The 19,494-nt window shown below is 41.9% G+C and overlaps 1 protein-coding gene across 2 annotated transcripts in view; it reads left to right on the forward strand.

The window, feature by feature from the left end:
* The window catches only part of LOC129168876 (homeobox protein PKNOX2-like), a 96,183-nt gene that overhangs the window by 45,046 nt on the left and 31,643 nt on the right, over positions 1-19,494 (forward strand). For both annotated transcript variants that reach the window (XM_054754645.1, XM_054754641.1), the window contains 2 exons: positions 7,596-7,702; positions 11,033-11,169. In XM_054754645.1, coding sequence (XP_054610620.1) covers positions 7,616-7,702; positions 11,033-11,169 — 224 coding nt within the window. In that variant the 5' untranslated portion in view covers positions 7,596-7,615. The remainder of the gene's footprint in view (positions 1-7,595; positions 7,703-11,032; positions 11,170-19,494) is intronic.

Consider the following 19,494-nt stretch of genomic DNA (forward strand, 5'->3'; position numbering starts at 1 on the left):
GTATCGGCCGATTTCACTCATGGATGATCGGGATCGGGATTGGCAGCATTACGCCTCACGATAATTGATAAATTGTTTAATGGAATTATATAAAAAAAAAAAACCTGGTTGATAATTATGAAGCCCTCGATAAACTGACATGTTTCATCTGCTCGTTTTTCTGTGCCACACAGGTTGGATGACAAGAGGGTTCACTCTGCATCTGTCTGTGTGCATTGGTTCTTTAGTGGAATGAACAGAGAGAGTGAGCCCTCGATTAACTCATTCAGCGTCTTTGTGGAGGCAGGGCTACTAGTGAGTACATACAGAGCAGTTAGCTTCGTGAGTTAGCTTCGTGAGGCAGCGTATGCTAATATGAATGAAGGCACAGAAGCGATGGTTTTTGAGGCGAATGCCACAGCTGACAGCCCCCGTGTGGGAATATTTCACTTTTAAATAGAATGAACAAGGTGAGCGCATGAACACCGACACGGACAGTTTTTTTCTCAACTGGGAAAAAAAACCAAACTAGGTACACTATACTTAAGTGTCATCTAGTGGTTCAAATGCGAATTACACCTCTCATGACAGGAATGAAAAAATGGTGTCGATAACATTAATCATCGACGATCTGTAGCACAATTAGAATTTGTTATTGTGACAGGCCTAGGCGGGATAAAACCTGATCGAAGCATCCCTAGTAGGACTTCTAGTGTTAGCCAATAGCCACTGGCCTTACTAAGGAGTTGGTGATATTGTGCAGTACAAGTAAACAAAGAAGCTAGCGACATGGAATAAAACTACTTCCTGATGAAAGAGGCATATTGCTTGAATTGAACAACTATTAAAAAAATACCAAGAGTTGAAGCAAATGGTCTGACCTTTTGGTGAGCTACCTACCATCAGGTGGCAAGCGACTCGTAGCTTTGTTGCAGACCCCGGAGTTGGAAGCATCAAGCTTTGTACATAGTACTCATCCTGTCTGATGTGTACCAGCTTGGTTGAAGTACAGGCTGGAGGCAGTCACAGGTAACAGGATATGCTGGTAGGAGCCATGTTACTAATTTCACATTGATTAAGCAGAGCCTCATTCTACACCTTGGAATTGTTTGAAGGTTGAATACTAAACAGAAACATTTTGTACTGCACAAAAACCATGAAGCACTATATGTCCTGTGTGTGCGTGCGCGTGCGTGTGTGTGTGTGTGTTTGCCTCCAATCCAAATTCACCCTTTGATGTTACTTGGAATAATTTTATGCCTACTTCTCACTTTTCATTTTATGCTTGAATTTTGATTGCAGCTTCAGGCAGTTCTCAAGTGATCTGCGATAGGATTTGTGTAATAATTCAAAAGGCCTTTGTTGGTGAACAAACGTCATTTGTCAAGCAAAAGGATTTTGTTATTGTGCACCTTTTGAATTGTGGTTGGCATGTGGTTCCTGGCTCCTGTTTGGCTGCTAGCAGAAATATGCATTTCACAATGGATTCTTTTTAAGGTATTCATTTCACTATATATTTTAAATGAATAGTCTTTTTTTGTGTACTTCCAGAATACTCTGCACGATGATGTCATAGTCTCATTTGCATAAGTGGCCACAACGCATCTCGCATGGCTGCTTTGAGGCCGTATCTGCACAAATATGCATTTTTTTTTAAACACATTTTTCTTAGGTGTGTCAAATTAGTGCATTAATTGTGATTAATTAATTACAGTCATAATTAGTGCTTGATGTTGGGGGTGGAAAACAACGGTCAGTCACACCCAGAAGTGGACATTGATTGACTGTCATTTTGTTTGGGGTTGTTCAGCATCAGCTGATAGGCTGCCATTGTAGTTGGGAGGGCAAGGTGAGGAGCGATCTATTCTATGAAGAGTCTCGGTTCTGAACCGATGCACAGAGTGAACTCTTCCTGCCTGTTTGGAGGTGATGAAAACGGACACGGAGATATGGAGAGTTTATTTTAATTACCGTGTGATTAATTAAATTATTAATTTATTATCGTGGGACCATTTTCTTTCCCTAATAATCGGAGATCACTGGACCTCAGCTGGCAACCACAGCTATTTGGGGGACCAGGCATGTTGGTGATGATCAGTGTTATTTTTGATGTGTTAACTTAACGTACAGCGCTGTAGTTGATAGGTGTTGGGCGCTGTTTAATTCATTTTATACTGTCTGAAGCAGAGGAAAAGCAACAAGTTCAGTGTTCAACACTTGTATTGCTCATAAAAGTGTTTTTACTGTTATGGACCTGATGATTTTTTAAGTTTTATTTTGTAATTAATTTGATATTGACAAAAGAACATAGCACTATCCCCCACCCGGGGGTCGAAACTAAAGGTTGCACTTGGGACTGGTCTCAAATACAGCGGAATGTGAGGGGCTAGGACTGCATCTGTTCAAGTCTGTTCAAAACAATAAATTGCTTTATAAATCCCAATCTTTTGATCTGTCATAACAATGTGATGAATTTAAATACAAGTGTGGGCTTTTCACAGTAATATTTAGGTGACATTAAAAAAAGAGATGACGGTCGTTCCTTGTTCATAGCGGTTTATTGGTTCCAGACCAACCGTGTTAAATGAATTCCGTGATATAAGATTCAATGTTAATAAATGGAATATTTTCATAGTTAGAGCATAGAAAACCTGTTTTTGACTTTTAAAATACATTTTTAACATTATTCGAGCCGTGTAGACATTAAATAACACCCCCATAGTCACCTTTATGCACCCATTATTTATTTATACACCACATTGCAACTCTTATGCTGCAGGGACTCGAGACGGCCGCGAGCTGCCAAGCTATGAAGGTAACCAGTTAGCCTCAAATTTATTTCTTCTAAAATGAAGAAGCCAAAAACTTCCACTTCCACACGGAATGGGAGGAATTTTTCACTCTTCTCATGTCGGACATGCCACGGCTGACTCCATGTAGTGTTAAGGTAATGTCATGTGACGGAACGTCTCAATGTTTTGTGTCATTACGGTCACCTAGTGACCAGAATACTACATATCACTTGTATTTCAATGTGTTTCGACTAATAATAGACCACAGTCTACCATAAAACAGCCATCATTTATTTATTAATGAATTCATTTCTGGAAAACGGAGGAGCAATACGACCGTAATTAGGTCAATTAATTGAAGATTGTAGTGAGTTGATCTCTCCATTTTAGAACATTTCTTGACGCCACTAATTTTTCAATGCATTTTAGCCTCTGGTCCACATGCCAACTTAAGATTTTGTCCTTAAAAACTCCAGTCAGAGTGAAGATTTTCAAATACTCTGACAAAACTGAGATTTTTGGTTCATGTCATATAAGCAACATGTGACATTATCTCATGTTTTAAAAGCTGATTTAACAAGAAAAACATGAAGTTACTGACTATTCTGCTGAAACGCCGCAGTGTTTGTGTGTTTGTGTGTCTGTGTGTGTATATTTGTGGACTGGTATTGCTAAAAATTGGCATTTAGTGGTTTTGTTCCTTCGAGGGTTGGTGAAACTTGAGTGGGGCCCTAAAATACTGTGCCGTAATTAGAATTGCTTTATCTTCAACACTGATCAATTAATGTGTCGTGTCGTTTTGTTTAATCGCTAACACGCTGGCTGTATTTGCAATTAAAATGAGGCCTGATAACAGAGAAGATGTCTTTCAGCTGATAACAGTTGGAATGAGAACAGAAACCACAGACACAATCAGTACACAAAATGACACACAGAGGCAGAACTAAATGAAAAGCGAGCACACGTGGTGCCGTCCATAAACGCACTTCCTACGATCACCGGAACAACTAGTAGATTTACCACATGACGTAGTTTATAATTAAGAACTTTTTACCTTTCCTGTCATATTTACAGTATTGTTTTGGTCTCAATATACTGTAGAGGATAATCTCCCAACAGATTCTGCTGGGAGAGAAAAGAGGATTAGAATCACTCCCTCCCAATAAGTTTGGTATATAATTACACAGAATCAATTAATTTATTTAACTACAAAGTAGCCTGGTCTATGCTGCTGCATCCAGGTACTACTTGCTGAAGGAAGTACTCTTTCTTTGCGATGAAACAGCTTGACATTTACAGCCGTACTCACGCAACATAAACCAACCTCATTCACGGTGCAATGAAAATAACACATGGAATACACAAATGTACGAAACTGCACCACGTGGACTATAAAAGGTATCTAAAAAAAACACACACTGATATACAGTACATGTAAAACATTACTGTTTTATACTAATTTGTGACCCACAAGGCATGCTGGTGACTGTCGGGAAAGTGTGCATGTGGGCTTCCCAGCATGCCTTGCGGAGTGTAAGTTAGTATAAAATCCTTGGATAAACTTCTGGTGTTATACATTGTCACATATTTATAAATAATCACCAATTTAGGGTAAATGAGTTGGGTTTTCTGCCACATAAACGGCCTAAAAAGGGCAGTGCTTGTAATAAGCCTTAATTAGTAGTAATTAAAGTTAATAAGACTCGTATTATGGTAATAAGATTAAGGTTAGGGTTAGATGTAATACATTATATCAATAATACATTCATCATGTATTATTGATTTTTTTTTTTTATATTTTATCCTAATCCTAATGAGATACTTTTCCCACAGCATTTTTAACTGTTAATAAGTGCACATTATTTTATTTTTTCATCCTAATCAAGCACTGTTCCCACTTTAGATCCAGTAGCTGCACAGCAGCATTGTAAATGGTTAATAAGTGCGTAATAATGACTTTATTAAGCAAAGTAAAGCACTGTTCCCACTTTAGATCCAGTAGCTGCACAGCAGCATTGTAAATGGTTAATAAGTGCGTAATAATGACTTTATCAAGAAAAAAAAGCGCGGTTCCCAATTCAGATTCAGTAGCTACAGAGCAGCATTGTTAACTGTTAATAAGTACATAATACCAGGATATGTTAGCCTTTATAAGGCATTATTATCCATTACCTGAGCAGTATTGTCAATAAATATCCCATTAACGTTGATAAGTAAATAATTATTTAATAAATCCTTATTAAGAGGCTTTTTCATGCAAATAACCATTTCATAAATAAGATTAATATAATAAGAAACTTATTAACTTTAATTACTGCTTATTAAAGCTTATTACAAGCACCTTAATTCAAATTCAAACTTGGAACTGTTGTCCTGGTGATGACCTCTGGTGCTTGTGTGTTTCATCAACCATTACAGTAACATTACTGACACCTAGTGACCAGTGCAGAATACTACATATCATCCTAGCGTCTTCTGAATGCCTTGTAGTGGCGTTTCAGTTCATTTAGCCATGTTTATGCTTGAAAATGCTTAATTTAGGCACAAAATAGGTACAAGTTACTTCAATATGCATATTTTCAGAGGAATAATAGAATAAAAATTAAAAATGCGATATTTTTTTTTTCCTTCTCTGGCTACGGCGCACCATTTCACCCCAGGAGCTTCCGTAGTGTTCCCCCCGTCCCCTTCCCCTTGTTTCCTTAACAAAGATGCACACACAGCAACAACATGGCTACCGCTAACGGGAGAGAGAAGTTTGTTCACAAGAAAAGAACAATATCGTCAGTGGTTTGCACAACAAACTTATTCCAGCATGTAAAACACAGCCCATCCACCAGAGTGGGAGAAATGAAAAATGCCATTTCTCCCACTCTGGGAGAATGACCAATACCACCAGATGTATCCCTGTAAGCTGTGGCATTGTTTGAAGCTAGAGATAATAAAACATGTCTTTATGTATTTTTCTGCCGATTCACTAATGAGAGAATTAGTTCATGTTTTTGAAAAAGGTGGTGCTTTCAGTGTGAATGGAACTCAACTAAATAACAATGTGAATGAAGAGAGATGTCCCGACTGACCCGATTACAGTCTTGCCGATCAGACCCTGATCCTTTATTTTTTATAAGCTTTTGTTATAAACATGAATTTGTGGAATTGAATATGGTTATGAAAATATCTCTTCAAAGCATTCAAAATAATGCAACCAAAGTATTGCTCAATTTACTTTTTTATTACACAGCATGACCAACAATATTGTTTGGCTTTTGTAACAAAATTCTGCGAGTCAGGTCCCTAATCCAATAAAAGATCCAATAAAAATCCATCCAATAAAATATAAAGTTTGAATAAATGGGCGTGCAAAATACTTTTAGGGTAGGACCAATCATTTGACATGGCAGATATGATAGACATTATTATGATAGACAGATATTAATAAACTCTCTTCATCGCAATAGCAATATATTGACAGTTCTGAGCATAAACAACCAGCGGTTAGAGCAACACTTCCTGTGCGAGCTCCCCGCACCATGACACAGCAGTCCGGGCACAGTGAGGGGGAACTAGCACGGACATGTCTGCATGGTGGTGTTGCGTTTTCTTCTTGCGAGGGGCGGGAGTCGAGTAGCAACCAGCTTTGAGGTGCATTACCTACCGTGTTGGAGTGTGGCCCAGAGTTACGACGATATACGGCAACCGGATCGGTCCGATCTCGTGGTGGATGCCGGTATTATCCAATCTTCAAAATACAGCGGATGTGCGGTGGATCCCGATCCTGAAGATGGGATCGGGACATCCCTAGAATGAACACAACAAATATTTGGTTTACTCCCCAGCAGTTGATTTTCATTTCACAAGTTTAGAATTAACCAATTCTGCTCTCCCTGGTTCGTACCAGTCAGTCCAAATAAATAATTCAGTTGCAATTTAGAAATTTTGGAAATTGGATTTTGTCGATGTACATTCATGTGGAAAAAAAGTAGGACACCCCATGGCGTTCAATCTATATCCCCATGGGGTGTCAAATTTTTTTCACAACGCTTATATTGTCATTAATGAAGGCCTATTAAAGCTTGCCCTCGCATTTATCAAAACACCCTCGCCCCTCGGGGTGAAATAGGTAATTTACAGGACATTTTCAGGCAGTGTGAACACATAGGTTATCTCTAGCTGCAGGGTGATACACCTGCTGTGCTTGCCTATAGTAAGTTGGGGTGATCGCAGGGAGTCTGTTTGCGCGTTTGTATGTGTGTGCAATGTACCATTGAACCAATTAGCTGCTACAGTGGGGGTGAATGACAGTGGCATTCCACAGGGTAAAGCACTTACCCCTGTGGGTTCCTGGCCAATAGCAATTAACGGACTGACAACAGACTTAATTAGCCTCTTTGATTGGCTTTGTAACAGTTTCAACTATGACCCAGCAGTCCACACACGGAGACAATCAAAGTTGCTAGACGCATAAAATGTCACCTTTAAAAAAAAATGCTTCGAGGCCATCTGTGATTACAACGGTTCTTAATCATTTTAGTTTGCAATATAGTGCCAATTGTATGTACCTGTATATGTATGTAACAGGCATGCTTTTGTTTGTTCCATTTTGTTTGTTTAAAACATTATCAAGTCTCTGTCAGCTCTCGGCAGTGCTTACAGGCAGTAAATGGCATGTGCTTGGGTAAATAGATTAAAAAGGGACAGTGAGAAGCTTTGGGATGCTATCGTTTCCTATTTATTCATAGCAGCACCTGGTGGCTACTGTTGGAATAGAGTTTGTAGTCAATTATGCTTGATTTCTGTGTCTTTTCTATCTTCTATTTCTCTCAGTCTCAATGTGACTCAATCCCATGATGCAACATGTGCCCCCAGCACCTGCAGTGACAATGATGGCCACCCAGAGTGTTCCTCCACCATCGTACCAGGAGAGCCAACAGGTCAGTCAAAACTGGCCTTAAAACTGTAAATTCTCAATACTAAAATGATACAGTCACACACAATGTGTTACCAGGCACGGAGGCTGACGAATATTAGATATTATGTGATGTTCTAGATATCCTATGTGACTATAAACCTTTTTTCCTGTTAATTTGGTAGTTATCCCTTGAAATAAATACTGTAAGCTTACAGTACAGTAGATCCCCGCTATGTTCCAGGCCCACCAGCGAATGGTAATCGATACGCCCATAAATATTGATACGCACACCTCAGTACGTGCGGCTGGGGAACTGCAGGTCCGACAATGTGACCAGCAGCACGGGAGCACCGCAGGGAACTGTGCTCTCTCCAGTTCTGTTTACCCTTTACACGTGCGACTTTCAGTACAGCTCTGAGCTCTGCCATGTACAGAAGTACACGGACAACACGGCCATCGTGGGATGTATCAGGAATGGACAGGAGCATGAGTACAGAAAACTGATCCAGGACTTCAGGACCTCAACACCACCAAGACCAGGGAAATGGTGGTGGACTTCAGGAGAAACAGGACACACGCAGAACCTGTTCTCATTAAAGGCTGCCACGTGGAGGTGGTTCTACAAATACCTGGGAGTGCATCAGGATTATAAACTGGACTGGACTGCCATCATAGATGTGCAGGAAAGGACAGAGCCGTCTGTACTTGCTCAGAAGGCTGACGTCCTTCAACGTATGCAAGAAGCTGCTACAGACCTTCTACCAAACTGTGGTAGCTAGTGCCCTCCCGTATGTAGTGGTGTGCTGGGGGAGCAGTCTCAAGAAGGAGGACGCCACACGCGTGGACAAACTGGTGAGGAAGGAAGGCTCTAGTGTTGGCACAGAGCTGGACAGCTTGACGTCTGTGGCAGAGCAAAGGACACTGAGGAGGCTGCTTTCCATCATGGACAACCAGCATCATCCAAGTACAGCATCATCTCCCAACAGAAGAACACTCTTAGTGGCAGATTACTATCACTGTCCTGCTCCACTGAAAGACTGAGCAGATCACTCCTCCCCCACGCCATGCGGCTTTTCAACACAACAGAGGGGGAGCGATAAAAACACACACAGGACTGGACTTATTATGTATTATGTATTATTATCATTGTTATGTAGTATTATTATTTATGTATTATTGCATTACAAATTTGACATGATGTGTTCCATATTTATGTGTTTATTCATTCGTATTCGGTTTTCTTATTTTTCTTGTCTCTCATGCTTGCCGTGGTTGTTTTATTTTATTTTGTGATGAAGTGATTAAGTTCATCATGACATTTTTGCAGAGCCGCTGGATATGTGAATTTCTCTCGGAGATCAATAAAGTAGCTATCGCTCTAATCCAGATTGAAGTCCGGAACCCTCCCCTTCTCTCTTCAATTGTTCACTCGCGACGCAATCCAGTGACGGTTTAAGCCCTAAATATGCCTCACACACTTATTCAATGCACTCATCAGGTCAGTTTTGGTCAGTTTTTGGCGTTGAAGAAAGTAGTTTTCGCTCGTCGGTGGGGTTTTGCTTCTCAAAACAATATGCGTTCAAAAGAGTAATACATTTGCCTCACAAAACCGTTTGCCTAAAAAAAGTCAGCTTGACCAAAGTTTTTTAAAGAATCAAACATCATGAGCCAGCCTGTGATGTGTGCTTCCAACAGGTCAGTGTGAATGCATGAACCTTGACTGTAGCTCCATCTAGCCTTTGCCCCAGACTGCAGAAAATCCCATGGAGAGGAAGCCAGCAGGTTCATCCTTACCATCCTCCACCTTTGTCTGCTTTCACCCGGAGGATTAGTGCAAGGGGAAAATGCAGTGTGCATGCTTGGAAAATGCAAATGAGAGCTAGTTAAGTGTGAAGAAGCTAATTTATTTCCCGTTTGGCACTGGGATTAAGATTTGAAGCTTTCTCCCACCCCTCCCTGTCACAAGAATGGGGGTGGGGTGCTGGATGGTGAAATAGAATAAAGCTGCTGACCTGTTATACAACATGATTCCTTGTTGATTCTCATTTGTCTGTCAGTATGAAATACATGTTGCACGTGATTGCGTTTGGGAAGTGAATAGGAAAAGGCCTCGCTCAGAGCTGCATGCTGATGACAAAGCAGTCACTTATGAACTCAAGATAGCAATTGCTTTATTTGTCGTGATTACCGTAAATTCCAGACTATTGAGCACACCTGAACATAAGTCGCACCCACCAAATTTAACGAGAAAAAGACATTTGTACAAATATAGGCCTCACTTGTCCATAAGCCACAAGTGTCCACGTTGTAACATGGGATATTTACACAGAAAGACACACTACAGTATAAACCTTGCAATCCTACCTACACTCAGCATTCCTGTGTCACTCGTTAGCTCCGGTGAGACGTGAGACACCTTTTTTTTTCCATCATATTTCAACATATGCCGTGGTCCAAGCAGAAACTGTAGTAATGCTACACTTTATCAAACATACTTAAGATTTGTCAGATCAAAACACAATCGCTGCAGAAGACTTCAAAACATGTGATATTAGCTTATATTGTGGAAATGCACTACTTTCTGTTTCGGCAATCATCGTGGCAACTGTCGTTCTTTTAAGCCGTAAATTAGCCGTGCCATTGCTTAAGCCGCAGGGTTCAAAGTGTGTGAAAAAAGTAGCGGCTTATAGTCCGGAAATTACGGTAATCACAGTACAGTGGAACCTCTGTTAGCGTCATCGGTCCGCTCCAGAATGTCAGACTCAAACCGAAATGTACGCTAACCAAATACATTTTTCAAAATGCTGGTACTTGGAACTTTCTTTGCCTTTGGTTTGGGTTACTTTGCAGAGACCTGTGGTGTAACTGTGTTAGTTAGCATAGAACTACAGAGTCAACCACTGATGACATCATAGACGGGCGACGCAGCTAGGGGACAATGACTTCCGGTTTCGGTTTCCAGTTGAGTGCATGCTAACAGGCTACTAATGGGGGCATTTTGGGATAAAAATCTGTTACGAACACAGATGGACTCATGCCGTTTTTTCTCATTTACCATAGGTCAATAATAATAATTCATAAATACGTGACATGTACCACTATACAGTAAACCCCCCCACAATTGTTACATGATTATTTTTTATCCTTCACTGATAACGTTTTTTCATCGAGCCTTGAGATTTCACACTTTCAGCTGTCCTTGAATGCACCGCAGTTGCTATGAGACGCAAAAGTGTAAATTATGTATGACTTTTACACCATGGCTCCGATTCCATCAGATGTTTAACTTTGGTGAGAATTGATTGGTTTTCTTGTAGCTGGCATCATTTTGTCCTTATGTTCTGGTCCCCAGATGACGGGCACGACTCAGCAGAACAACAAGACCCCACAGGTCCACATCCCAGCAGCCTCTGCGGGAGGAAATACCCCCGTCAGTGTGACACTTGACCCCCAGGCCCAACTTGAGTCTGACAAAAGGGCCGTTTACAGGTAGGTTGCAACCCACCAAGTATAAAACGTTTCTGTCCAAAGCTTTCCATAAGTTGTGTGTGCTATATTGGCAGCTGTATGAGTAAACCACATTTTTTACATACAGAAAGCCTCCACAATCAAGTTGTTGTATGTAAGTCAATACTGTATGACGCAAGTGTAGAAAAGCTAACCACACAGCAAAACAATAACTGGCTTACATGTTTTAAATTGGGATTAATCGCATTTTCATAGTTTACATGTGATTAATCACGTTATCATGGCTTAGACAAAAAGCTGCATAGTGAAAACATAGCAAGGACGTGTCTGCACAGCTGTTACGCGTTACATGTTGAAACTCAAACATTCCAAACAGAAAACTTACCAGCAACTTGTATTTTTGAAAAATATTCTGCACGGTCTGAACACACACTTAGCCAAAAGGCAAAGCTCTCACTTTACCGGTCGATCTACATTCCTACCCTCACCAATGCTCATGAGCTTTGGGTAGTGACCGAAAGGACAAAATTGCAGGTACAAGTAGCTGAAATGAGTTTTCTCTGTAGAGTGGCTGGGCTCTCCTTTAGAGATAAGGTGAGAAGCACCGTCATCCGGGAGAAACTCGGAGTACAACCGCTGCTCCTCCGCATTGAGAGGAGCCAGATGACTCGGCATCTGGTCAGGATGCCTCCCCGCGGAGGTGTTCAGGGCACTCCTGACCGCTAGGAGGACTCAGGGAAGACCCACGACACGAAGAGAGTCTCTCAACTGGTCTGGGAACACCTCGGGATCTGCTGGTAGGAGCTGGGCGAAGTCTGGGCTTCCCTGCTTGCGCTGCTGCCCCTGCGACCCAACTTTGGATAAGCGGTAGAAGATGGATGGATGGGTTGACCATTTCCACTGGAAATTAAAAAAATGTATAATACAATGTAAAAAAAAATTCACAAGATCTTTTGTTACAAGATCTAACGAGATTAAAACATGACAAGATTTCTCGTTCAGGAAAAAACTGTCTCGTGGGCCTGGACGATAAATAAGTTAATCTCAGAATAATTGAAAACGTACTTGATCATTTTGCCGGCCTCAATATATTGCCATGTGCATGCGTGTCTGTTTTCCTCGTCTCCCGCCTCCAAGCAGGCAGGAAGAGGGTTCACAGCACCTTTTGTGCGTTTGTGCCATACAACAACAGCATGAATGCCGTGAGCCCTTGAGTCAGTCATAGTTCCTTTGTCTGGGTGGGTGGAGGCGGGGCCGCTAGCATACACACAGCGTGCAGAAGAGTGTGTCTTATAACACTCCTTTTTATTACATACAATTGTTTGAGCAGAATAAAGTAAATAGTGCAAGATAAGTTGAAAAAAACAACTATCGGCTGTCTTTCAAAACCTATGACTTTTTGCCCCTGAGCCCTCATCCAAGAACTTTTTCCCAGAGTTTTCTAAACAAGATAATATACAAAAAAAACCACAACAAAAACACAGATATTTGTGAAAATAAACATAGAACTGAAAAATATCAAACTCGTCACTCTATTGACCCGATACTAAAACTACCCTTGGTATCAATGCTGTTGATATTTGTGTTTCAATTTTTAGTCAAATGAGAAGTGCGCTGGTGCTGTCTGTTGCCGTAGTAATGACACCGCAGACGATGTTGTGTCTGTTGGCCCTGCCCCTCAGGTCTCACCCACGGGTATCCGCCTGCTCAGTCTAAGGAGGTGTGGGTCTCTGCACTCACGCCTCAGGCGAACCGCTGTAAAGTCCTTAGCAACTACCCTGCAATTCCCAGGCATGCTTTGATGTGAGCAGCCATGTTTGGAACAGTTTTTGGTTATGTTGGGAGACTGGACTTATCTTCCTTACCTCAACCACACGCACATGAAAGTGAGTAAATGGCATTTTGGCAATTATTATTATAGGAGATTAGAGCATGGCTGCCGCTCATGCCTTTCTACATTGTTTAGCCCCATCGTTTTTCATTAGCAGCTTGATTTGAGCGCCTGAAACAGCTGGGACCTGTGTCTCCCGTTACGACTGGTGTAAACCAGTAGGTGGACCCCAATGCAGAGAGGACAAAAAGCCAGATGCAGAGAGAAAGTTTAACACCAAAAAAAATAGTTCTCCAATGGAGTAAGAAAAACATACAGAAATAAGCCAACATACAGCGCTGCAAAAAACACAAGCGGGAGAACGAAACAAACAAACAAAAACTAGAATCCATCCTAGCATGGAAGTAGTGGCACAGAAATAGAGCTCAGGTCAACACAGGGAATTCATGAGGAATAATCTTGCATCGTCCTGGTGCGGACATTCTGGCTCGTTCTGCTTGATTCGTGCTGATTCGTGGTCGGTGTGATGGGGGCTGGAAGCCAAAACTGTGCTATTAACTCGTTCAATACCAAAGACGTATTTACATACGTTTTTATACATCTTAACGCCCGATCCCCAACTTTAGGTTTTTTTGCGCGAGAGGCAAAAAGAGGTGATATGACGAAACTGTACACTCCTTGATGTGACTTTTACAGCAGTTTTAAGCCATAAAAACGGCCACAAGCTGGCGGAAGTGCATTTGATAAGAGCTCGGCATGTGAATTTGAATGGAAAAAAGGTACATGACAGCAAGGAGGAAGTGGAAGAACGTGGAGGAATGCAGCGTGCAGAAGGTTATGCATTGTAGGGAAATTTTATATTTGTAAATAAATTGTTATTTTGATGTAAAACAACCCTTTTTATGTTGTGGTATAGTTGTTTAGATATTTGAGCTGCCAAAAAAGCAAAAAAAAAAAAATGTGTCAAAGTGAAAGTTATGCTTGAAATGTATCTTTTCACAAAAAGATGGTTTTATCTCTTTTTTTTAGTCAGGAACTGATATTTTCCTGGAACTTACCTATGTTCTACTGCTGATTACTAAAGAACGGAAAAAGGTAGAAACAAACTTTTTCTTCCTGATGAAAGACGGGAGTCTAATCTTTCTTTTGGTAGGTTCCATGTTTATATAGCCATAGAACACAATGTTCTGTGTGCCTTGAAAGATCCAGTCAAAATCGTCTAAAATGACCTGATGGGGTTGTCTTTTGAAAAATGGCTGGGATTGAATGAGTTACTTATTAGTATCAACATGTCTACATTTTTCTGTACATTGGGTTTTTGGTCTGTTTTCCCCATTTTTGCTGTTTTTTTTTTTTTTTTAGTGGTTCATTTTATTTCTACACCGTGCTGCGAGCTTTGAGGTGTGACAAAAGAGACTAAACATACCTTGTTACCTTACCTTGTCAGTTACGTCCTTTTGCCTCACAGAGACATTCATTATGCAAAAAGGTTTCCACAGCACTCAAATTTTATACAACTACTATAACTCTCTAGTGCTCATATGGGGGTTTTGTTAAGAGCACAGTGTTGAGAATGAACATCTCCACCGTTTCTCTTTTAATTGTTTTGTTTGGTTTTCCCATTAATTGTTAGAATGCCAACTTTATGAGGAGATTTGCAGATTCGTCTCAGCCTCTCTTCTTTCCTTTATTATCATCTACCGAGTTAATGTGTGATAGGGCAATTAGCCTAATGAGTTGTGGCATTTACTATAAAGATCCTTCTGGAGCGTCTGCATCCTATTAAAAAGCCGGTGAGCCTTTTGTTCCCGCCATTGCAGATGTAACATTGCGCTGATGACGGTTGTCCAGGCTCGCAGATGCAAACATGGACTGAAGTGGAAGAAGTATTATGAATAATCTTCTGTTAATTGAAATGTCCTTGCGATGCTTTGAAATACATTGGAAGGACTGACACTGTTGTACGTTTATGAGTATGCTTGATTGTGGTCTTCATGTAGCATTTTCCAGTTAGCCTCACTTGCATTCTCATTGCATGTGCTGTGCGCAGTCAGAGCCATATGTCTTCTTTGAATCAAACAGTTCTTCTATGTTGTATATGACCTTGAACTGTCCACCAGCATCACAGGACACAGTGCTTCCTTGTGCAGCTCTCCCATGATGCTCACCCTTTGTGTTTTGCACTGAGCAATGCAGTCATTTGTTTAATCGTTGCACATATTATTTTTAAATATACCAGTTGTGTTTTAATGTGCCACTCGCATAGGTCGCATAGGGCGGCCTGGCTCAGGTGGTGTCGTGCTCGTCTCCCAACCTGAAGGTTGGAGGTTGGGACCATGTTGAATTATCTTTGGCGAGGTACTGAACCCCCAAGTTGAAAAAGTAGAAAAGCGCTATAGAAGTGAGAGACCGTTCACCATTTACGAAGGGAGTGTAAGCCGCAAGTTTGCATTTCCGTGTTTTTGTGCATCTGTGACGCACCATAAAGTGACAGCAGGTTACTGTGTGACGGTGTCCAGCTGCTGCTGACTCCAGGAAACTGTCTCAAAGCATTTTTATGAGTTTGCTCACTGTTTGACTTCTTGCAAGAGGAAAAAAGTCCAGTTTGTTGTTGTTGTTGTTTCCTTTTTTTTTTTTTTTTTTTTACTTGGACAATTTAGCAATCTGTGTTATATTTTCCTGCGGTTGCCAGCAGCAAACATAAAAGACAATCATTTGCACTTCCCAGCTGTCATGTTGTGCCCTCTGGAAGGACTGAGATGATATCTGTATATTTTTCTCGCTATTACTATATGCAGAAAGCAGACGTGTGTGTGTGTGTGTGTGTGTGTGTGTGCGTGTGTATGTGCAGTTTATATGCATATGAAGTGTGTAACTGTACATGATTCTTGTGTTGTATGTTGACTCGATAAACAAACATAAGCGACCGCAAAGGGTGACGCATTGGTAGCATTCAGGAGTGTTGATCCAGGCGTGCACAGTGCCTCCACAAGCCCGAGAAGTGTGCAAAAAAGTGCACAGCGCACAGCCAGGCCTTTGGCGAAAGTGGCAAGTAGAAGCCAGAGCTTGAAAACCTTCCTCTGTTGTTAAAGTCTCCTGTTTGAGAGCACAAACGGACTACAGTCGTCCCTCGCTATATCGTGGTTTGAATATCGCTCCCTCACAATATCCTGGCTTTTAAAAAAATAATTAATGAATAAACGATCACCGGCGTGCCCTACGATTGACTGGGGACCAGTCCGGGGTGTACCCCGCCTCTCGCCCAAAGTGAGCTGGGATAAGCTCCAGCATACCCGTGATCCTAGTGAGGATAAGCAACATAGAAAATGTTTTGTGGTTGACTACTGTCTATTATTAGTCCAAAAATGTTGAAAGACAACTTATATATAGTATTCTGGTCACTAGGATTCAGTGATGTTATGGAGACTGGCTACCGAGCCAGTAGAGCCGAGCCGACATGCCATGGCTGAAATCGAGTGGAAAAAAAGGGTTTTCCTCTCATTCCGTGTGGTAGTGGTACGTTTTTACCTGTGCCATGGGGGTTATGTTTTTGCCAGCGTTTGTCTGTTTCTTTGTGTTCAAAATAACTTGAAATGTTTTGAATGGATTTGGATGAAATGTTCAGGAATTGTTGAAAATGGGATATGGAAGAACTCATTACATTTTGGGGACGATCCAGATCACCGTCTGGATCCAGAAATTTTTTCAAGGATTATTTAGCATTGCGAGACTATTGCGAGACCATTTTCAGCATTTGTGCATTTGTGCAACATATCAGTGCCCACGAAGGAGAAATCTTCACCTTCTAATCTCGCGAGATCTTGTATGCACCTGCTGTATTTTATCCCAAATTCTGACTTATGCTGTGCTTTGTAATTATTTGATGTTTGAGATAAACCTTCAAATAAAATGGGAAATAGATGCAAAATTGGCAGGCGTAGATCATACGAGACAGGCGAGTGGAGGAATGTTCTGAGTGGGAGCAGAAAAACGGGGACAGAAACAAGCTAAACAAGGCATGGAATGTGTACCATCACTGGTTCTTTTAACACAAGTCTTGCAAAGGTTTATTCAGATAGAGCCCATGGTTCCTTCTGAGTCTGTGTGTGTGTGTGTGTGTGTGTGTGTGTGTGTGTGTGTGTGTGTATCCCAACCCCTCACACACAATCTTGCACAGGGTGTGTGTAGCCTAGAGAAACAGGGACCCTGTAGGGAGCAGACACAGCAGGAACACACAACCACAAACCAGGTTCTAATATGTGGGGGTACAGCAGGCCTGATTAGGCTGGAAAACAGTGGGGAATCGCTCCAGCTCCCTCTCTCTCCAGTTCCCCCACAAATACACACCTTGAAATCCCACCCCACAGATTTCTGCACTCACTTGGTGGCCTTTATGACTGTGTTGCTTTGATTTGAGCTTGTTTTCGTGCACAGTTCCATGTTTTCCAGTTTAGTAGTTTTCATTTGTTGGCAGAATACAACCATTGTGGTGATAAAACAGCATCGTACATAAATAGCCCTTCTCAGTTGTTTACTGCAATGAATGTTAAGCCGTTTGGCGTGGCTCATAAAATCTTTTAAAACATAGGATCACAGGACGGGGGGGGCAGCATTTGTGTTGTTATGGTAATGCCATAGTATGCACATGCTATACAGCCACATAACCATAAAAATGACAGCTACAACCTCAACCAAACCGAATTTTCAATAAACAAAAGACAAATGTCGAAAAGAAGTGAACAGTCTGAGACAAGCAAATCATAAATACAATTTCATAAAACAAAACTTTGCACCGTTTGACAATACTTAGCCCTTACAATAGTAGAAGTAGACCCATCGCTCCTGTACCGCTAAAACAAGCATGATTTACAGGGGAACCTTGGTTAACGTTTTTTGGTTCAAGTCGAGAATTGACACTCAATTTTGCCTTGGTTCACGTACGTTTTCCGTTTAGCCTACAATATGGCACACGCCATGTCGTGTTATCAACACACTGCGCGAATCCAGCTGTGTTTGGAACATATTTTTACCGTTCGCCAGCCAAGAGACACGCACGTGGCCCGCATGGATTTTGAAACCAGCACTCAAAGCCCGTAGGAAGAAAATTGGGATGAAAATGATTTTCTGCGTGCACGCAGGAAAAACTTGCACACAGCCAGGTCGTAAATGCAAGGCGGAGGAGGAGTGTGTGACCCTCGCGTGTGCCGCAAGTTTAAAAGTACATTGTGTACATTGCCCGGCCACGGCAGCGGCTCCTCAGGCTGTACACTCCGGTTCATAGACTTCGAAGCCCCTTGTGTGTTCGGCAGCAAGTCGGCTCGCCATGACAGTCCACACGCGGCATACTTGAGGCGATTCTTTGCTAAACCGTGTTCGGGGTGGCAGCAGGGGACGTGGTGGTTTGTCAAAACACCACTAATGGTGAGGGGGGTAGCCGGAATATAAGAAAAATGCATAAATAGCGGCATATGCGGTGCTATCCGTGGGAGACTCATCGGCAAAAAAATACTCTGCTGATAGATATGACCTGGGTGAATGAGAATATTCACAGGTATAATAGATAGATAGGTACTCTATACTATCTATGCAATAATAGCAGTAATCATAGCGGTTGAGGCAGCAGTGGTGTTCAAGACCCAGCTGCAAATGACAATGATGATGGCTGGGTGTGCTTGAGAAATGAGGAAGAGTATCATCACAAGTGGATCAGACATTTTGATGAGCCTGTTGATGAGTGAGCATCGTGGAGACGGCGATCTGACAAATGTGGCGCCTTGTGACGTCATATTATGCAAATTCGATTTGGAGTTCGTAAATACACAGGACTTGATGGAAACTGTCCTTCGTGCCAATAGATGGTAATCACATGAGGCGTGGATGTTGAGCGTGGCGTGGGGACTTCATCTCAGCCATGGGAAGGATGTACATTTTGGGACACATCATCAGTAGTGTACGTTTGAATCAGTGGGTGTTTCGGCCTTCGAACGCTAGACACCCTCATCAAAGGCGGCCAACTACAGCGTGATCAAGCCTGTGTCCCATGCCCAATCATGAGTCAAGTAGTGCCTGGTGAGTTAGGCAGTGAGATCCCGACCTTGGACCAAAAACTGCCCCGCCCACTGGGTTGTTGCTCAACCTCCTCCCTTCCCCCACACCCTACCCTTTGGTAAGTGCAGGAAGGAAGGGCGTTGGTTTCAAACTTCATTAGGATCGTCAGGTGTGAATCTTGAATCTTGAGGTGGGGACCGTCCTTCATTGGAGTTTAGATGATAGGCCCACTGATTTGCCCATGACATCTCCAGAGAGCTCATCGGCAACACCCTGCGTCCCAGGTTTTCCCCCCTCTGCTTTGATCCCAACAAGGGTCCTTGCACTTGATCCATATCCACTGGCTGCTTCAGAGACTGATCTTATTGTCTGTTGCAGAGCCTGTCCATCAATGTCAAGGTCTTCCGTGAGCTTGATGGTAGAGGAAACCACAAAAACACTGCATCCTACTTCAGCTCGTGCAAGGA

This window comes from Dunckerocampus dactyliophorus, chromosome 16 (assembly GCF_027744805.1).
Source record: "Dunckerocampus dactyliophorus isolate RoL2022-P2 chromosome 16, RoL_Ddac_1.1, whole genome shotgun sequence".
Taxonomy (NCBI): domain Eukaryota; kingdom Metazoa; phylum Chordata; class Actinopteri; order Syngnathiformes; family Syngnathidae; genus Dunckerocampus; species Dunckerocampus dactyliophorus.